This window comes from Schistocerca americana, chromosome 5, assembly GCF_021461395.2.
Source record: "Schistocerca americana isolate TAMUIC-IGC-003095 chromosome 5, iqSchAmer2.1, whole genome shotgun sequence".
Taxonomy (NCBI): Eukaryota; Metazoa; Arthropoda; class Insecta; order Orthoptera; family Acrididae; genus Schistocerca; species Schistocerca americana.
In genome coordinates, this window is record NC_060123.1 from 201720961 (window position 1) to 201739258 (window position 18298).

Sequence of the window (18298 nt, forward strand, 5' to 3'; positions counted from 1 at the left end):
CATTGGTCTGATTGCTTTGGTTATATCAATACAGCTCTTTTTAGTGAGAAACTTGGCCATGATTGATACAAGTAAGCAAATAGATATCTTACAGCCTAGTAATAAAAAAATCCAGTGTGCCTCAGAACTACTAGTTACTTCTTTAGAAAGTAAGTTAACCAGACCACATGATGAAAGAGAAACCTCTGTTGTCCCTCTCATCCTGATATCTGACTTGCTCCTCCTTTATGTTACCCAACCTATCGCTCTTTCCTATTTGAGGAATGAACTAACAGATCCAAATATAAGAAGAGGTGGAGATGGATGTGATGATTGTCAGTGAAAAATACTACTTCTGGTTTCCTGTTATATCCATCTGAAAATTTTTGTTGGCTGTTTACTGAATTAAAAAAGGTAAGCTTCTTCTAACACAGCTTTATTGTTTTCCATTTATCTCCAAAAATTTAACTCAGTCTGCTCAATACATTTTAAGAATATATACACAACTGTTGGATTAAAAAAATTATTTACAAACTCTTACGTTTAACATTAAATTAAAGAAGATAATTACAAGAATACACAATTACTTTAATTGGACCCATTTTTAATACAATACTTTGAGCGTTTGTACATAAATAATTACATAAAATTACTCTAATTTACATATACATATATTAGTCATAAAAAAATAAAATATTCAGTGTGTGTATACCCTGTGTCAGGTGATTTGAAATACATCAACTAGAACGAGCAGACTGGCACACTCACTAGGAACATGCATGAAAAATAAAATCTGAGAACTACAGTTAACAGATACAAGCCATAGCTTTTTTTTTAAACTACTCACTATCTTGCAAAAGCATTGGTAGGCCCATTATTGTAAATACCATATTCTTAATACTTTGTATCAGTGAAATTGGTCCACTATTTGGTCTCTCTTGTTACCTGTAATTTAAGGTATATGCTCGCACTCTAAAAGTATGATCTTGGCATTTTCTACAGCAAGTTAATGAAGAGTCTTGCTTAATTTGGGTAATACCTAAATCTTGAGAATCAATGAGTAATTTATGTTTTTACAAAAATAAATGAAAGCTCATACTTAACTAACAAGGAAAACACACACACACACACACACACACACACACACACACACACACACAAATAAATAACTATAACCCACAATACTGATGTAGAGCCTGACAAAATAAAAGATAGGTTATAATGTTATTTACTTCATGCTATCTCATAAGGTCTGTAAATGCATACAAAATGTGCCAAGAAGTTACTATCAGTGTAGGCCTACACCAACTGTTTTAACATGCATAGAAGAAGATTGTGCTATAATATCCGATGGTGCCAGTTGTACTTTACACCTAATCTTTATGTAAGTTCTTAAGAACGAAATATTACAGCTTTGTGTAACAGTATCGTACAATTACTTTCCAGGCCTTGCTTCAGCTAGTACTTCATCTGCTAAGGAGCTAATCTCCTTCCAAGATAGCTGAATATCACTTGACTCACTGAAACGAGAACAAATTGCCAATCTGAGGAAATATGTGTCCCTCACTTTTGATGGAACCAGGTGGATAACTCCATTAGCATTTATTCTTTTCAATAAATTTTCATTAATTTCATTTGATCCCTGTAACATTAAGAATTTTCATGAGAACATGAGAAATTGGTAGTTATAACTAGTACAGGTAAGAAAATTAAAAAATATGTCACACCCAGAGTAATTTAATATTTTGTTTCATATTAAATAGGTGTGTAACACATACTAAAATAGCTACTAAAGGATTCACAAATAAATTATGTATGCAATTTTAAGCAATAGTAACTTGGAACCAAATTTAATTTTTACCTTAAGACGAAAGCAAACAAGAGCCATTGTGACTTCATGAAATATCTCAAAACGTTCATCCTTACGCACAAGTGCTTCAAATTCATGTGCCTGTGCTATGTGTTTTCGAATATATGCTTGAAGATTTTGCACTCCATAAAGCCGCATGACAAACCACAGTTTAAGGGAACGGAAACGGCGACCAAGAGGAATCTGCCAGTGCTGGAAGATAAATCATGCATATGAACTATAAAAATAAAACAAGACTACCACATTTGATGAGATAAATTATTATTGTCCAACAGACTGACACATTTAGAAGAGAACACTGAACCCCAAAAAAGTTTGCATATTAAGAGGTATCTTCTTGACAGATTTTATGGTTAAGCATATGCAAGTAGAAGGTACGTAATGGTCTTACTTGCTATTTCTTTCTCTGCTGTAGCTTTTCATACTGTGATAAGGATAGACCATATTACTAGCAAGTCACATGATTCACTTTGTCTTCAGTGAAAAATTGTAGGATTGCTAATTATTTTAAAAAAACATGTACATGAATGTTGACAATAACACAGCACATTTCCTCCTCCAACACACTATTCCATGTCTGTCATCAATATCAACTATTAAATGTTATCATCATCATCTAGATATCAAACACAATGGCTCAGAAAGCAGAGACAGGTTGTATGTCTACTGATACAGAGTTTTTCCTTCATGAAAGCAAGTGCGTGGTATTGTGCAAACAGTACTACTGACTGCAGAAATAATGACGACAATAATAATAATAATAATAATTATTATTATTATTACTATTATAGTTTTCCATGTCAGTTTTAAGTAGAACTGCCCCCCCCCCCCCTCCCCCCCCCCCCCAATCCTCATTTTTTTATCCTAGCATAGCATTTACAAACTTTGTTCTTTTACTTTACCCAGAAACTCAAGCTGGACTATACAAATATTCTAAGAACACCAATAAAATGTACACAACCACCATTCTGAAATTTTTGACTATATCTTGCTTACTGCTGATTGTTTAACTTCCATGAAATGCAAGGTTTTGGCAGCCATTTTTAACAATTCTTGCAATTTTCAATTTACCTGGCCTATCGTGTGGGTCTCCAGACCTACATTTGCAACACACACACCATTTAGACTGAGGCAGTAAGAGGTTGGTAGAGGGATTATTTTAACATAACGATTTTATGGTAGGACTGACGAAAATTAGTGTTTGGAATGGTTCATGCACACTTTTGGTGAATGTTCACCTTCTAAGGCAATAGTTTGCTACTAGTTTAGTAGCATAAGATGTGAAACTTTAAGAGGCAAGTCTGTTGGAACAGCTGGTAATGATCACTATTTAATAAAATTTGCTTCAATTCCAGAGTATGATTGAAGAGGATGTTCACTGCATCTGTAAATAAACTGAGTGCAATCTTTGTGCCTGATGGCAATGTTTCACAAGATTCTGTTTGAGAATATTTTGGTTAAAAAGATCTGCAGTCACTGAATACAAAGTATTACTATATACAAATATATTTTTTATATGCACGTGAAAACCTTAAAAATTGTGAATCCACACAAACTCAGCATTTATCAAATCTAGTCTGATAGTTTTTTTCTCCATTTGCCCTGAATTCAGTAACGTACTTCTTTTTACCTTAAATTATTATGGAAGGTGGTCACAATATTATGGAAAGGAAAGTAGCCACTCACCACACAGCAGAGATGCTGAGTCACAGATAGGCACAACAAAACAAGTGACAATCTTTTTGTTGTGCCTATCCATGACTCAGCACCTCCACTTTATGGTGGCTGGCAACTTTCCTTTTCATAATATTGTTACATTCCATCCTGGATATTCCATTATGTAATTGGATTAGGAATTTAAAATATTTTAATAAAAGATAGTTAAGTCAGACAACCCATCAAAAAACTCCTTAAATGAAATTAAAAACTTTACCATCAGAGATGAACACAGTACTAGCTCAATTAACTTGCAAAATTTACACATTGCTGTAACTCTGAATGTAATACTTAGACACACACCATGGCACCAGGCCGCTGGCACACTACACTTTGAGTATTCTACCAGCAGCATCTGAGTGGGTTGGTCACTAGAGGCCATTTGCAGTGGGCCACATGACTTGTACACATGGTACGGTATCCATTTACTGGAGCCCTCTTGATAAGTTCATTGCAGCTGGCACTTGCTCTTATAATGTGTTTGTACTCATTTTCAGCAACTGCTTGTATAAGTACCTGGATTGTTTCTATGTTTGTGTCTATGTTCTCAACTGTTGTTTGCTTGTAAGTGGAAGAAGAATAAACTTTGGTTCATCGTGGCCATGCTGTTGTTTCTCTCTTACAGTATGATATTGTGACAAAGCAAGCTGGGATATTTTTACTTGCCTTCTTGTTTTGCCACCTGCCTCCTTAGAATTATTTTTTTTTTACTTTTAACTAATTATCATTAACATATTTGAGCATAATCTGCATTTTCATACATGAAAAAGACTGGCTCTCAGTTTTTCAGAACATAACACTAGATCAAATTTCATGCTTAATTTTATGTATGTAATTGATTTTCAAATTTATTTTGATAATGACTAGCTAGTGTTATAGGATGAAATCAGTAACTGTTTCATAGCTTAAATTCTATTGTTGATGTATAAATTCTGTACTAATTATAAATATTTGGAGGAACAACTAATTGTATTCTTAAAGGATCTATTTGGCTCTATTCGAAAACATTTTAGTGAAGCCAGCCCTTAATTAACTCCACAAAAAATAATTTGGCTTAGTCCTCATATTAGGAGAAACTGTTAAAAAGAAGGAAATTTTCTGGGTGTTCAGTTAATTTAATGAGTTAGATTTTAATTGTAATTTCTGTAAATTTAACTTTGAGCAATGTGTAGTTTCAGTACCTATTATTGTGAGGATATATAAGGCCCCAATTTTTAGTCCCGAGACAGTCAGTCAACAGCCGAGTTTCAGACGAGAAACCTATGTTGGTTAAAACAACAACAACAACAACAACAACAACAACAACAATGCATCAACTTAGCTGTGAAATAAGTGTAACACAATGAGGCCATGTGTAAAAACAATGACAGTGTCTGCCCCATATGTAACTTTCTATTCTTCAAGAACTGTGAACTTTTTGGTTATGTTTTACTGCTTGTAGATATTCAACAGTAAGTTATTGTAGCAGTATGTGGATGTGCGCCTGCAACCTTTAATGAGACTTACCAAAAGTTAAACAATAGTGCACTGGCCATGTAACTGTGTAATATTGGGGGGTTGTGAACAGTGAAAGTAAAAGAATGAACCGCAACTGTGCATCTGTCTGCTACATCATTTACAGTAGACACTAGTTGCACTTCCACACCCTATTTCATCAGCCAGTACATGACACTGAGGACAAACAAATGAAGAATTAAAGAAAGCAGGGAACATTGTCACATTACAACTGGAAACAAGAATGGGATTCATTTTCGCACACTCAGGCAATACGGATGTTCCTTCAGTGGTTGTGTTCCTGAAAGCAGTGCACCAATCTCTCTTCAAGCAGTAGCAGGTTCTTATAGTTGTTATCACAAACTTGACAGCTACATTCACTATGCAGGCTTCCACCTGACACCCTTCCTGCCTTAAGACAATGCAGCTGAAGACAAGAAGCTTGAAGCAGCAGCTTCAGCAACACTTTCTTGCTTCTGATGTCACAGTGCAAACATGAATAAGGCTTTGTTCCTTTCTTGGAGTTCTCCTTAGATCTATGAGCTGTTGTGCCAGTTATCCCTGCTCCCAGAATCTGTCACTTTCATTCGACAAAATGTGTAGGTTGATAAACTATCACTGTAAACGTGTGCATGTCTTTGCAGTGTCTGAAGAGTTTTATCATTGTCAAACAGCCCCACAGGTCCTATTGAGCTTAGGTAGCCAAACTACATGGCCTCAGTTGCAAATGACAGTGTTACCAATGCTCATTATGACTACCATCCTGATTCTATGGTCCATGATGCCACCATTCAGTTGGTTCCTGAGAAGGAGATGCGTCAACATGTACTAAAGAGGGAGAACCCGTCTTTGGCTGAAGTGTTAAATACTGCTCAATCTTTTGATGTATCTTGCACTGCTGGTAATCAGATTGAGGCTTTGTGTGGAATCACCCCAGTGGCTCCTGTTCCTGGTCATTGGGTGTCCGTCAGTTCTTGTAGAAGGAGGAGGGGGGGGGGGGTGGAAAGACAGGGGGGGGGGGGGGGGGGGGGGACAGCACAGCAGCCATACAAACGCGGCCCCGACACTACACTGGACAGTGATGACCCAATGACCAAACAGCAAAAGCTGCAGTGCTTCATGCTCCCAACTTGCATATTATGTCTTTTTTTTTGCAACACGACAGGGCCACATGCCCTAAGACACAGGTGACTTGCAGCAACTTTAGGAAAAAAGGACATGCAGGATTTGTGTGCTATGTGTTGTTCCCGGCCCCCTCCCTCCCCCATTCCCATCTGCGGACATCGACAGTGATGTCAGATGTGTAGGTCCAGTGCTTATGAATCATAAGCAACTGTTTATTGAAGTGTGAATCATGGACAAAGTACTCAGACCACAAGCGGACCTGGGTGCAGGTGTGATTTTACTGAACTCTCAAACTTCTGTGGATTTAGGATCTCTAGTATTGTCTCTGGTTACCTAACGTTTGAGTTAAAACAAGCTAAGTATTCCAATTTTGGGGCAATTTATGGCTCCTGCTATACATAAATTTGTGGTTCATTCCTTGACTTTTTTGGTAAGGGATAATGCTGGCAGCACAAATTTGGTCTGGGTGCTTTCAATGCTTTTGGTTTTTCCATTTTGGGTACAGTGTACCTCATTTCCAGCCAGGCCCCTAACCAGCAGTTGTTTCGAGTTCTCGTCTCTTTTCTCAGATGGGTTAGGCTGTGCCACTAATTTTGTGGCCTGCATTATCCTGAGAAAGTACAATGTGGCCTTCCTTTTGTCCAAGTTCACCCTACTGCAGTGGCTTTGTGTGATCAAGTGAAATCACATTTGGACAGGCAGTCATTGTTTGCTGATCATGTGATCTATTACATTGAGTGTGTGATCTAACCCCCTTGTGATTGTTAAAAAGCTGACTGGTCAGCTTCACCTCTGCATTGACTTTAAAGTTTCAGTTAACAGTGCCCCAGCAATTTGTGGAACAATTGATGCTGTCCATTCCCAGATGCAGCAACTATTTCAAAGACATCATCATGACAAGTAACTTCATGGAAGAGCATTTACAGTACCTATGCAAGTTGTTTATGGTCTCACATAACACACGGTTGACATGCCAATTGTCCAAGTCACTTTCCTCAGCCATCCATTATATATTTTGGGTTCAACTTGGCTTGGGATGGTGTTAAGCCTTTACGCCGTCACTTTGCTGCGGTCACAGCTCTACCACACCCTACAAATTTCAAAGAACTTTGAGTATTTTAGGTACAATAGCTTACTATCACAAATTTATTTCAAGTGCAGCTATGTTGGCCTATATCCATCAAGAGTTGCTTGACAATTTTCCTTTTCAGTGGATGATGGCCTGCCAGTGAGCATTCACGTTTTTTGAAATATACATTACATCTGCTCCTTTTTTCGCTACTTTCCATCCTGGCCACCACCTAGTTTTAGCTACAGGCACATCTCAGTGTGAACTTGGGGCCATTCTTGCACATCATGGAACCCTTCCTAAATTCTTTCCGATAATTGGTTGTTGATGCTTTCTCTACATATCCATACATTATCTGCAGTACTCCGACATCAGCCGTGACTATGATTCTGGGCCTTTCCAGAATGCATTATGCGGATAATAATTCACAGTTTGTGGTGTCTCGGGCCCTGCACCCAACTAGGCATTCACCATGTGACTACCCCTACTTTCTCTCTCTCTCTCTCTCTCTCTCTCTCTCTCTCTCTCTCTCTCACTCACTCACTCACTCACTCACTCCTCCTCCTCCCCCCCCCCCCCCCCCCGCCAATCTAATTGTGATACAGAACGTCTCGCCCACAACTTCAAGGTTCAAACAAAGAAATGCATTGCAGACTCCTCCACTGATGACGCCTTGGCATTTAACGAGTTCTTACATGTTCATGCCATTGGGGGGAGGGAGGGGAGGATTCAAAATCCAGACAAAGTGCTCTATGGTCACCAGGCACACTCACTCCTGTATCTGCCCTTCTCACCCCATGAACACTGGTTGGTGGAGTCCTAAACATGGTTCACACCTGGCTGGCTTCCATGGTCTGGGCTCGGAGGTCCGGCAACTGACCAAACTGGATTCCAGCTAGCATCTACAGCTGCCAAGGCTGCCACTTCTGTATGGTGGGCACCAGTGATGGACTGCCAATGAGCCACCATGAGTAGCTGTGCCCTCGCTCCATGGTGAGGGCCACAGGTCTGTTACTGCCGCTGACTCCGCCTCCTCCCTCAGCACCAGTCCCAGCCTCTGGAGCATCCCTGCTGTGAAGGCAGACCCACCCTCCTTGAGGATGTCACATCTCCTGCCTGTAGACTGGGGTCCAGACCCACAATGCATTCTAATGGGTCTTCCTGTGATGCTTCGCTGCCATCTGCAATTCTGCCGCTGACTGGGCCAGCACCTTCGGGTCCTTTAACACTGACGTCCCTGACCCAGTGGTTGGTACCTTCACCATTTGTGCAGTTCCATCATGTCGAGATGCTACCAGAACCCTGTCACCTGTCATCTTTTATGGTACTTCATGGGGGAATGGTTGTCACATGTGTCCATGGCAACACAACTTCTGCCCCTACTCATGGGCTCTAGCCCAGAATCTCTTGCCGCAGCCACCACTATCTGTGGCATCTACTGCAGAGGCCATGGATGTTTCAACAGTCACCCCGATACCTGAATCAGTGGAGTGCCATTTCCCCAAAGGGGGTGAAGGGGGGAGAGGGTTGCTATACCCTGTGTGTAGTACTTTGATACATTCTGGGGCACCAGGCCATCAGCATGCTACCTTTAAGATATTCTACCAACGACATCTGCACAGGCTGGCCACCAGAGCCTACCTACAGTTGGCCATGGCACAGCATCCACCATGTCGTCTACTAGAGTCCCCCACTTTGTAAGTGCAGTTTATCCGGCACTTGCTTTTGTATTGTGTTCATATTTATTGTCAGCGAATGCTTGTATCAGAACATGGATTGTTCCCATGTCCATGTTGATGTTCTTAACTGTTGTATGTGGAAGAAGAATTAGCTTTGGTTCATTGTGCCCATGTTATTGTCTTACAGAATGATACAGAAATTTTCATCAATTGACAAGTAAATCACACCTCAAAATCTAATCAGATAAGTAACTCATCCATAACAGTTGTTTTAGTTTCCAGCAAAAAGATCAGAACATCTCCTGTGAGGAGGCAATGGTGCATATTATCAGGTTATTAACAGCAGTGACTTAGATTAAGTCTGACATCATTGTAGTTTCTGTATAATGGAAAAACAAGCCTGAATTCATTTTACATCACTGATAAACCATAAACCTCAGTTGTAATTGCATAGTGGATATCAAAACTCTCTACAGTAAATTGTTGATTTCTTAGGATGAATAAGATGTGTGACTGCTGTGTATGGACGCAGGAGGAGCTGGCCACTGTTCGCAAACAGCTGAAAGTGTTGATGGCCGCGGTCAGCCGTCTTCAGGCTGCTGCCTCAGAGTGTAGCAGCAGTGGGGAGTCTAGTGGGTCACATGGTACACTCAGGTGGTACATGCTTCACCCATGGTCCCTGCTGTCTAGACATCTTTGTGGGTACCAGGCATAGTTGGGCCACGCTCTCCCCAAGGGGGGTGGTGGGTTCAGCGGTGTTTGCATCGCACGAGGTGGAGGAACAATGTGGAGGCTGGCTGTGTGGCAATGCCTGCTCTGCCTGTGAGTGGACATGTGGCCGCTCCTTCAGCAAGGTCCGAGCAGGCACATGGGGGGAGGGGTTTATTAGTGATTGGGAGCTCCAATGTTAGGTGGGTGATGGGGCCCCTTAGGGAAATAGCGGAAAGGTCGGGAAAGAAGGTCAGTGTTCACTCTGTCGGCTTGCCAGGGGTCTCACCCAAGATATGGAGGAGGTCCTGCCAGACTTTTTTTTTTTGTTACGGTTTTAGGACGCAAAACTGCTACGTTCATTAGTGGCAGGTCTCTGACTTAGGAAAAGGTAAAAAAAACGAAACTGGATACCAGCAGCAATGGGAGCAAAACGCAAAAAAGTGGGGAAACTAAAAACAGAAGGAAAGCTTAAAAAACCCCTATAGAAAGGGGGTTGTTTGTCCCCAAAAAGAGCTTCAAATAACTGATGTCATCTCACTCGCACTAATAAACTCGCAGCTGAGCGCGTGTCATTTGCTAAAATGGAAGATATATCAGGCAACAGCTGTAGACAGGCACATAACGGAGTAAAGTAGGGGCACTCAAGTAAAAGTTGTCTCACCATCCACAGCTGAGAGCAGTGGGGACAGAGTGGGGGAGGATAGGCACTTAAAATATGTCGATGGCTAAAAAGACAGTGCCCTATCCGGAGTCTAGTTAAAATTACCTCCTCCCAACAACGAGGTCGGGAGGAAGAGGTCCAAGCACAGGGAAGAGCTTTCAAGTCTCGCAATTTATTATTGGGAAGTGTTGACCAATGTGCATGCCATAAAAGAGCTACACAATGACATAAAACACTAATTAGATCGGCAAAGGGAATCACGCAAATAGCAGGCTGGCCGCTGTATCGGCTGCCTCATTTCCACAGATACCAACACGTCCTGGGGTCCAGAGGAATGCCACAGAGACGTCCCCCAAGTAGAGGCAGTCCTGAATCCGGTGGACCAGAGGGTGGACAGGGTAGAGAGCTTGGAGACTGAGGAGAGAGCTGAGTGAATCTGAGAATATAATATATTGTATCTGCTGATGGCGCTGGATGTATTGGACAGCCTGGAGAACAGTGTACAGCTCCGCAGTAAAAACCAAACGCTGGTCAGGAAGACAAAATCAATTTGGGGTGTCACCAACAATATAGGCACTCCCAACACCAAACGATTTTTTGGAGCCATCAGTGTAAATAAATGTGGCATTCTTCATTTGTGCGCATAGAGCAGCAAATGTCTGACAATAAACAAGAGAAGAGGTACCATCCTTGGGAAACTGACAAAGGTCATGGAGCAGGCAGGTCCAGGGCCAGAGCCAAGGCAGTGCTGTACCCCAAGTTGTCAAGAAAGTCTTAGGAAAATGGAGGGAAGAGAGAATGTAGCAGTTGATGGAAGCAGACTCCCAGTGGTAGTAGGGGGGGAAGGGCGGCCTGCATACCCTAAATCCAAGGAGGCATCAAAAAAAATGTCATAGGCCAGATTAGCAGGCATGGAAGACAGATGGCTAGCATAATGACTCAGGAGGACAGTTCGCCAATTGGACAGCGGAGTTTCAGCAGTCTCAGCATAAAGGCTTTCCACATGGCTGGTGTGGAAAGCTCCAGACACTAAACGTAATCCACGGTGGTGGACAGAGTCGAGATGCCGAAGAACAGATGGCCAAGCAGAGGGAAAACTATGCTTCCATAGTCCAATTTCGAGTGCACTAAGGCGCAATAGAGGGGGTACCATTCAGGACACGGAGGGTGTTGAGGGATCACAGACAGTGAGCCAAAAGATAGGAAACATGGGAGGACCAGCACAGTTTTCTGTCAAACATAAGACCCAAGAGTTTAGTGAATTCCATGAACGGAAGGGTGGCAGGGCCTAGATGTAAGGAAGGCAGAAGAAACTCCGTACACCGCCAAAAATTAACACAAACGGTCTTACTGGGAGAAAAGTGGAAGCTGGTTTCGATGCTCCAAGAGTGGAGGTGATCGAGACATCCTTGAAGACATCATTCAAGAAGGCAGGTCCATTGAGAGCTGTAGTAGATTGCAAAATCGTCCACAAAGAGGGAGCCTGAGACATCAGGAAGGAGACAATCCATAATTGGATTTATGGCAATGGCAACCAGTAAACACTTAGCACGGAGCCCTGGGGTACTCTATTTTCTTGGGAGAAAGTACGGGAGAAAGTAGTGTTCACCCGCACTTTAAATGTGCACTCTGCCATAAATTCACGAAGAAAAAGGGGCAGCCGACCTCGAAAGCCCCAAGAAAACAGTGTGTGGAGGATGCCTGTCCTCCAACAGGTATCGTATGCTCTCTCCAGATCAAAAAATATTGCTACAGTTTGGCGTTTCCTGAGAAAATTGTTCATGATATAAGTGGAGAGAGCAACAAGATGGTCAACAGCAGAACGATGCTTTCGGAAACTGCATTGGGCAGGTGTTAAAAGACTTCGGGACCAGGCTAAACGGCATTTCACCATACGCTCCAAAACCGTGCATACACTACTCGTGAAAGAAATGGGGCAATAGCTAGAGGGGAGATGTTTGTCCTTTCCAGGTTTTGGAACAGGAACGACGATAGCTTCCTGCCATCTTCTGGGAAATGTACTGTCAGTCCAAATTCGATTATAAAGGTGAAGGAGGTAACGCAGACTATGGTATGACAAATGCAGCAACATTTGGATGTGGATACCATTCGGTCCTGGGGTGGAAGAGCGAGAAGAAGAGAGTGCATGTTGGAGTTCCCGCATGGAGAAAACAGTGTTATAGCTTTTGCGATTATGAGAGGAGAAAGCAAGAGGTTGCACTTCCACTGCACGTTTCTTCGGGAGAAAAGCTGGAGGGTGATTTGAAGAGCTCAAAATCTCAGCAAAGTGTTGACCCAATGAGTTAGAAATTGCAAAGGGGTCCACTAATGTATCATGCGTGACAGTGAGCCCAGAGACCGATGAGAAACTAGGGGCACCAGATAACCGTCGAATCTGACTCCAAACATTTGAGGAGGGAGTGAAGGTGTTAAATGAGCTAATAAAGAAGTCCCAGCTTGCCTTCTTGCTATTGTGGATGATGTGACGACATCGCGCATGGAACTGCTTATAGCGGTTACAGTTGGCCAAAGTAGGATGTTGCCAGAAAATGCGAAGAGCACGTCGCCGCTCATGTATTGCATCACAGCATGTGTCGTTCCACCAAGGAACTCGGGGGGGGAAGGGGGGGGGGGGCACCGGGGCAAATCGGAGGTGCGAGGTATTGAACGTTCCGCAGTTGTAAGAATAACTTCTGGAATATGAGTGACCTCATCGTCGACGCTAGGAAAGTGACTGTCATCGAATTTAGCTAGAGACGAAAAAAGTGTCCAATTGGCTTGGGAAAACTTCCAGCACCATGGGCGCATATATGGCAGTTGGGGCTGCAATCTAAGGACACATGGAAACTGGTCACTCGAGTGCGTATCAGCAAGAGCGAACCATTCGAAGTGCCGAGCTAGCGGAACAGTACCGACCAAAAGGTCCAAATGAGAGAAATTTGACATGCAGGCAGAGAAAAATGATGAAGCAAAGGAGAAGTGTTGACCTTCGTCTGACCGAGAAACAACAAGGAACTGTGGCAACAATGGAAGAATTGTCCGATGGCACGCTCCTTTCTTGTGGGGGCCCTCTCCGAGGGCACTCCTGCATTAGGTGATTTTTCACATCTCCCAAGAAACAGACGGAAGGACCAATCAGCACTTTTGGAAGGTATCAGCTCGAGCAATCACCCCTCCCTGGGCCTGGCGGGTAGCAGGGGGTATGTACGTGTCCTAACTGTTTACTGGGGGCAGGGAACTACGCGCTACCCCGTCACCGGCTACGCGTGGGAAAGGGGGGGGAAAGGGGGGAAATCGGGGGCAAAGCGGGGGGGGGGCAAAGCGGGGGGGGGGCAAAGCGGGGTGGGGCAAAGCGGGGGGGGCAAAGCGAGGGGGTGGGGCAAAGCGGGGGGGGGGGGGGGGGGCGAAGCGGGGGGGGGGGGGGGCAAAGCGGGGGGGGTGGGGTGGGGCAAAGCGGGGGGGGGGGCAAAGCGGGGGGGTGTGGGGCAAAGCGGGGGGTGTGGGGCAAGGCGGGGGGGGGGGTCAAAGCGGGGGGTGGGGGGGGGCAAAGCGGGGGGGGGGGGGGCAAAGCGAGGGGGTTTAAGGGACCAAACAGCAAGGTCATCAGTCCCTTGTTTCAAATATGCTCCATTCCGCTAATGGGACATCTCAGTAAAGTCCGAACAATAAAACGGAAAAAGGGAAAAACGTAAAAGGGCAGTCACGTTGTCATTGGTTAAAAAAAAAAAAAAAAATATGATGGAAGTCGGCAAGAGAACGAACCCAACACTATGCTGAAACAGCATAGGCAAGACCACCTGTGACTTAAAAGGTACAACTGCTAAAATGTAGAAAGTAAGTATGGGAATAGAAAGACTAACCAAGCCTTAAAAATAAAAGGGTAAAAGCAGAGTAAAAGGGGAAGAAAAGAGGATTTTGGTCAGGGAGGTGAATCGGGAATCTCCGAACACTGCCTACAGTGGGAGACACCCAAACACTCACCGCCCTGCCCCAACACCAGAGAGAGATTAAAAACCTTAAAACTGAGAATAAAAACCACTTCCCCGGAGGAAACTGAGAACCAGAGAGACCATCCGGGAATCGTCAGCCAACATCAAAGGTAAGGTGTGGGGGAGTCTGTACTTAGCACGCAGAGCCAAAAGAAGGGGGCATTCAACCAAAATGTGGGCTACTGACTGGAAGGCTCCACAACCACATAGTGGGAGCGGCTCATCATGCAAAAGAAAACCATGGGTCATCCTGGTATGGCCAATGCAGAGACAACACAGTGTGGTCGAGTCCTTTCGGGAGAGGCAAAACACGGGCCTGGTGTCACCTTAATTGCACGAAGTTTATTAGACAGGGGAGTAGCCTCTCAAGAATTGGCCCATGACTGTGCGAAGTGGGATTTGATGTGAAGCCGTAAATCCACTGCAGGAGGGGTTACAGAAAATGGGGGGTAAGTAACTGCTCCCCCAGCCAAACGATCAGCAAGCTCATTACCCAGGATACCCACATGGCCAGGGACCCAAAGGAAGTCAATGGAACAAGCAGCACGGTGAATATCAGCGAGATAGTCATGGATGGCAGAGACCAAGGGATGGCGCAAAAAACACCGGTCAATAGCAAGAAGGCCAATCATCGAGTCCGTACATAACAAAACGCGGTTGTGTTGGGACCGTTTAATAAAGGTAAGGGCCTGGGAAATTGCCATCAATTCCGCAGTAAACACCCCACATGTAGGTGGCAGCAGATGACTTTCCTTTCCAACAGAGGACGTGAAGGCATACCCAACATGATCAGCAGATTTAGAGCCATCAGTGTAAAAAACAACAGCATCCCGAAACTCCCATAAAATTTGGCGGAAAAAGGAATGTAACACCACCGGGGGGGGGGATGGAATCTTTCGGACCTCGGCAGAGATCCATCCGAATTCGAGGCCGAGGAACTAACCAAGGAGGGGTGGATGGGAGGGAGCGAAGAAGATAGGACAAAGAAGGAAGCTGAAAATCACGGCAAAGAGACGCAAGGCGCAGCCCAACCGGTAAACCCGCCCGAGGGCGGGAGTCGGGTGGGCGACGTCCATGGTCTGGGAACAGGATAGAATAGGAAGGGTGAGTGGGAGAGGAACAGATAGTGAGTGCATAAGACACCAGAAGCTGGGACCGCCGAACAGAAAGGGGGGGAGGGGGGGGGGGATCCCAGCTTCAACCAGGAGACTATCAACAGGGCTAGTAGGGAAGGCACCGGTGGCCAAACGGACACCGCGATGGTGGACTGGATCCAGCATGTGCAGTGTGGAAGGAGCAGCTGAACCATAAACTTGATAACCATAGTCCAAGCGAGACAGAACTAGAGCACGATAAAGACGGAGGAGGAGGGAACGGTCCGCACCCCAAGAGGAGTGGGCAAGGAAGCGAAGGACATTGAGTTTACAGAAACATCCTACCTTCAGAAGTCTGATATGGGGCAGCCAAGTGAGCTGCTTGTCGAAAAGAAGACCCAGGAAACGAAACTGTGGGACCACAGGCAATCGTTGTGCAGCGAGATAGAGCTCTGGATCAGGGTGGATTGTAGTACGGCGACAGAAGTGGACCACTCACGATTTTAAAGGAGACAATTGAAACCCGTGTGAGAGGGTCCATGCAGAGGCACACCGTATAGCCACCTGGAGCTGCTGTTCTGCAGATGCCATCGAGGAGGAACTAACCCAAATGCAGAAATCATCCACATACAGGGCAGGGGCGACCAAGGGACCGACAGAGGCCACAAGTCCATCGATAGCAATGAGGAAAAGAAGGACACTCAAGACAGAACCCTGTGGGATGCCTGTCTCCTGGGTCCATGGAGAACTAAAAGCAGTACCAACTCTAACTCTGAATGACCGATGGATCAGGAACTGGCGGATAAAAATCGGGAGTGGGCCCCGAAGACCCCACTGATGAAGGGTAAGTAAGATGTGATGGCGCCAGGCCGTGTCATAGGCCTTGCGAAGGTCAAAAAACACTGCAACCAAATGGCGGCGCTGGGAAAAAGCCTGCCGAACTGCCGATTCCAAGCGAAGTAAATGATCAATTGGAGATCATCCCTCTCGAAAGCCACAATGGTAAGGGGACAATAGATTCTGAGATTCGAGGACCCAATTGAGCCGACGGGCTACCATCCGTTCAAGTAACTTACGAACAACATTGGTCAAACTAATTGGCTGATATCTGTCAACAGATAGGAGGTTCTTACCAGGCTTAAGGACAGGAACCACAATGCTATCCCTCCACTGAGAAGGGAAGTCACCCTGGAGCCAGATACGGTTAAACACCCAAAGAAGATGTTGCCGTTTTGGAACACTGAGATGTTGAAGCAGTTGGTTATGAATGGTATCTGGGCCAGGGGCCGTATCATGAGAAGAAGATAGAGCAGAAAGAAATTCCCATTCAGTAAAAGGTTCGTTGTAAGATTCTGACTCACAAGGGGTGAAACATAAGGTGGGAGCTTCAGCCCACTGTTTTTGATGAAGGAAAGCAGCTGGATAGGAGGCTGACGCTGATGCCACTGCAAAATGGGTCGCAAGACGTTCTGCAAGAACTAATGGGTCCGTACAAATGCCATCTGGGAGGTGAAGACCTGGGAGGGTGGACTGCCGACGGCAACCTTGGAGAGAGCGAAGTGTAGCCCATACCCATGACAGAGGGACAATAGAACCAAGGGAAGAAACGAATCATTCCCAACATATCTGCTTGCTCTGTTTGATTAAATAACGGGATTTAGCGTGAAGGCGTTTGAAGGTAGTAAGGCTGGCTACAGATGGGTGCCTCTTAAAGTGTTGCAAAGCTCAACAGCGATCACGGATGGCAATGGGAATGGCCGTACTCCACCACGGGACTTGCCGACAACGAAACGGTCCAGATGAGCATGGGACAGCAAGGCTAGCAGCGCGAACAATCGCGTCAGACACGTCACGTAGGACGTCATCAATACAACCCGACAAAGTGGGAGAAAACACGACCTGTGCAGTGTATAGAGGCCAATCGGCGTGTTGGAAAGACCAATGAGGTAACCTGTCCATCGGGGAGCGGGAAGGGAGCGTGATAATCAACGGGAAATGGTCACTATCACAAAGGTCGTCGTGTGGCAACCAGTGTAATGAAGGGAGGAGAGAGGGAGAAGAAAGAGAAAGATCAATGGCAGAAAAGGTACCATGACCGGCACTGAAATGAGTAGGGGAGCCATCATTAAGAAGGCACAGGTCGTGGTCTGCAATAAATTGGTCTATAAGAAGACCTCATCTAGATGGAAAGGCACTGCCCCACAAAGGATGATGAGCATTAAAATCCGCAAGGAGGAGGAAGGGAGGAGGAAGTTGCTGAAGAAGGGCGGTTAAGGCAGCAGGTGTAAGAGTCCTGTCAGGAGGGAGATAAAGATTGCAAACTGTGACTGCAGAGTCTAGGTGGACCCTAACAGCAACTGCTTCCAATTTGGTTTGAAGAGGAATCCACATGCTAGCAATGTCTGTACAGACCAACTTACAAACGCCACCAGAAGCCCGAAGGGGTCTGATCCGATTACGACAGAAAACACAGAACCCACGGAGGGTCGGTGAGTGAGCATCAGTAAAATGAGATTGCTGGAGGACCACACAAGCTGCAGAGTAGAACAAAAGAAGGGATTTCAATTCCGGAAGGTGACGATAGTATCCATTACAATTCCATTGGAGAACCACAGAACGATGGTTTAAATGGTGGCCGAACACGCTAAATACAGTCATACCGCTGGGTCCCCACCTGTCACCGACAAGGAGGGGGCGACATCCATGAACGACAGGTCAGAATCCGGTTGTGAAGCTGGGGGAGGGACCTCCGGTGACACCAGAGGCTCTTTGTCCTGGTACTTATGTTTCTTCTTCTTTTCAGGCTGAGATCGAGGAGGGCTGTGTGGCATAAAGGAGCCAGCTGCAGCAAGATCAGGAACAGAAAGAGACCAGGCGACCTGGGGGCCGACAGACCGCGGCTCTCGCAGTC

At 44.9% G+C, this 18298-nt stretch overlaps 1 protein-coding gene across 2 annotated transcripts in view; it reads right to left on the reverse strand.

The window, feature by feature from the left end:
• Positions 1-566: 566 nt before the first annotated feature.
• Positions 567-18298, reverse strand: part of LOC124615917 (aromatic-L-amino-acid decarboxylase) — a 220179-nt gene continuing 202447 nt past the window's right edge. For both annotated transcript variants that reach the window (XM_047144098.1, XM_047144097.1), the window contains exons 11-12: positions 1841-2041; positions 567-1621 (exon numbers count right to left, since the gene is read on the reverse strand). In XM_047144098.1, coding sequence (XP_047000054.1) covers positions 1415-1621; positions 1841-2041 — 408 coding nt within the window. In that variant the 3' untranslated portion in view covers positions 567-1414. The remainder of the gene's footprint in view (positions 1622-1840; positions 2042-18298) is intronic.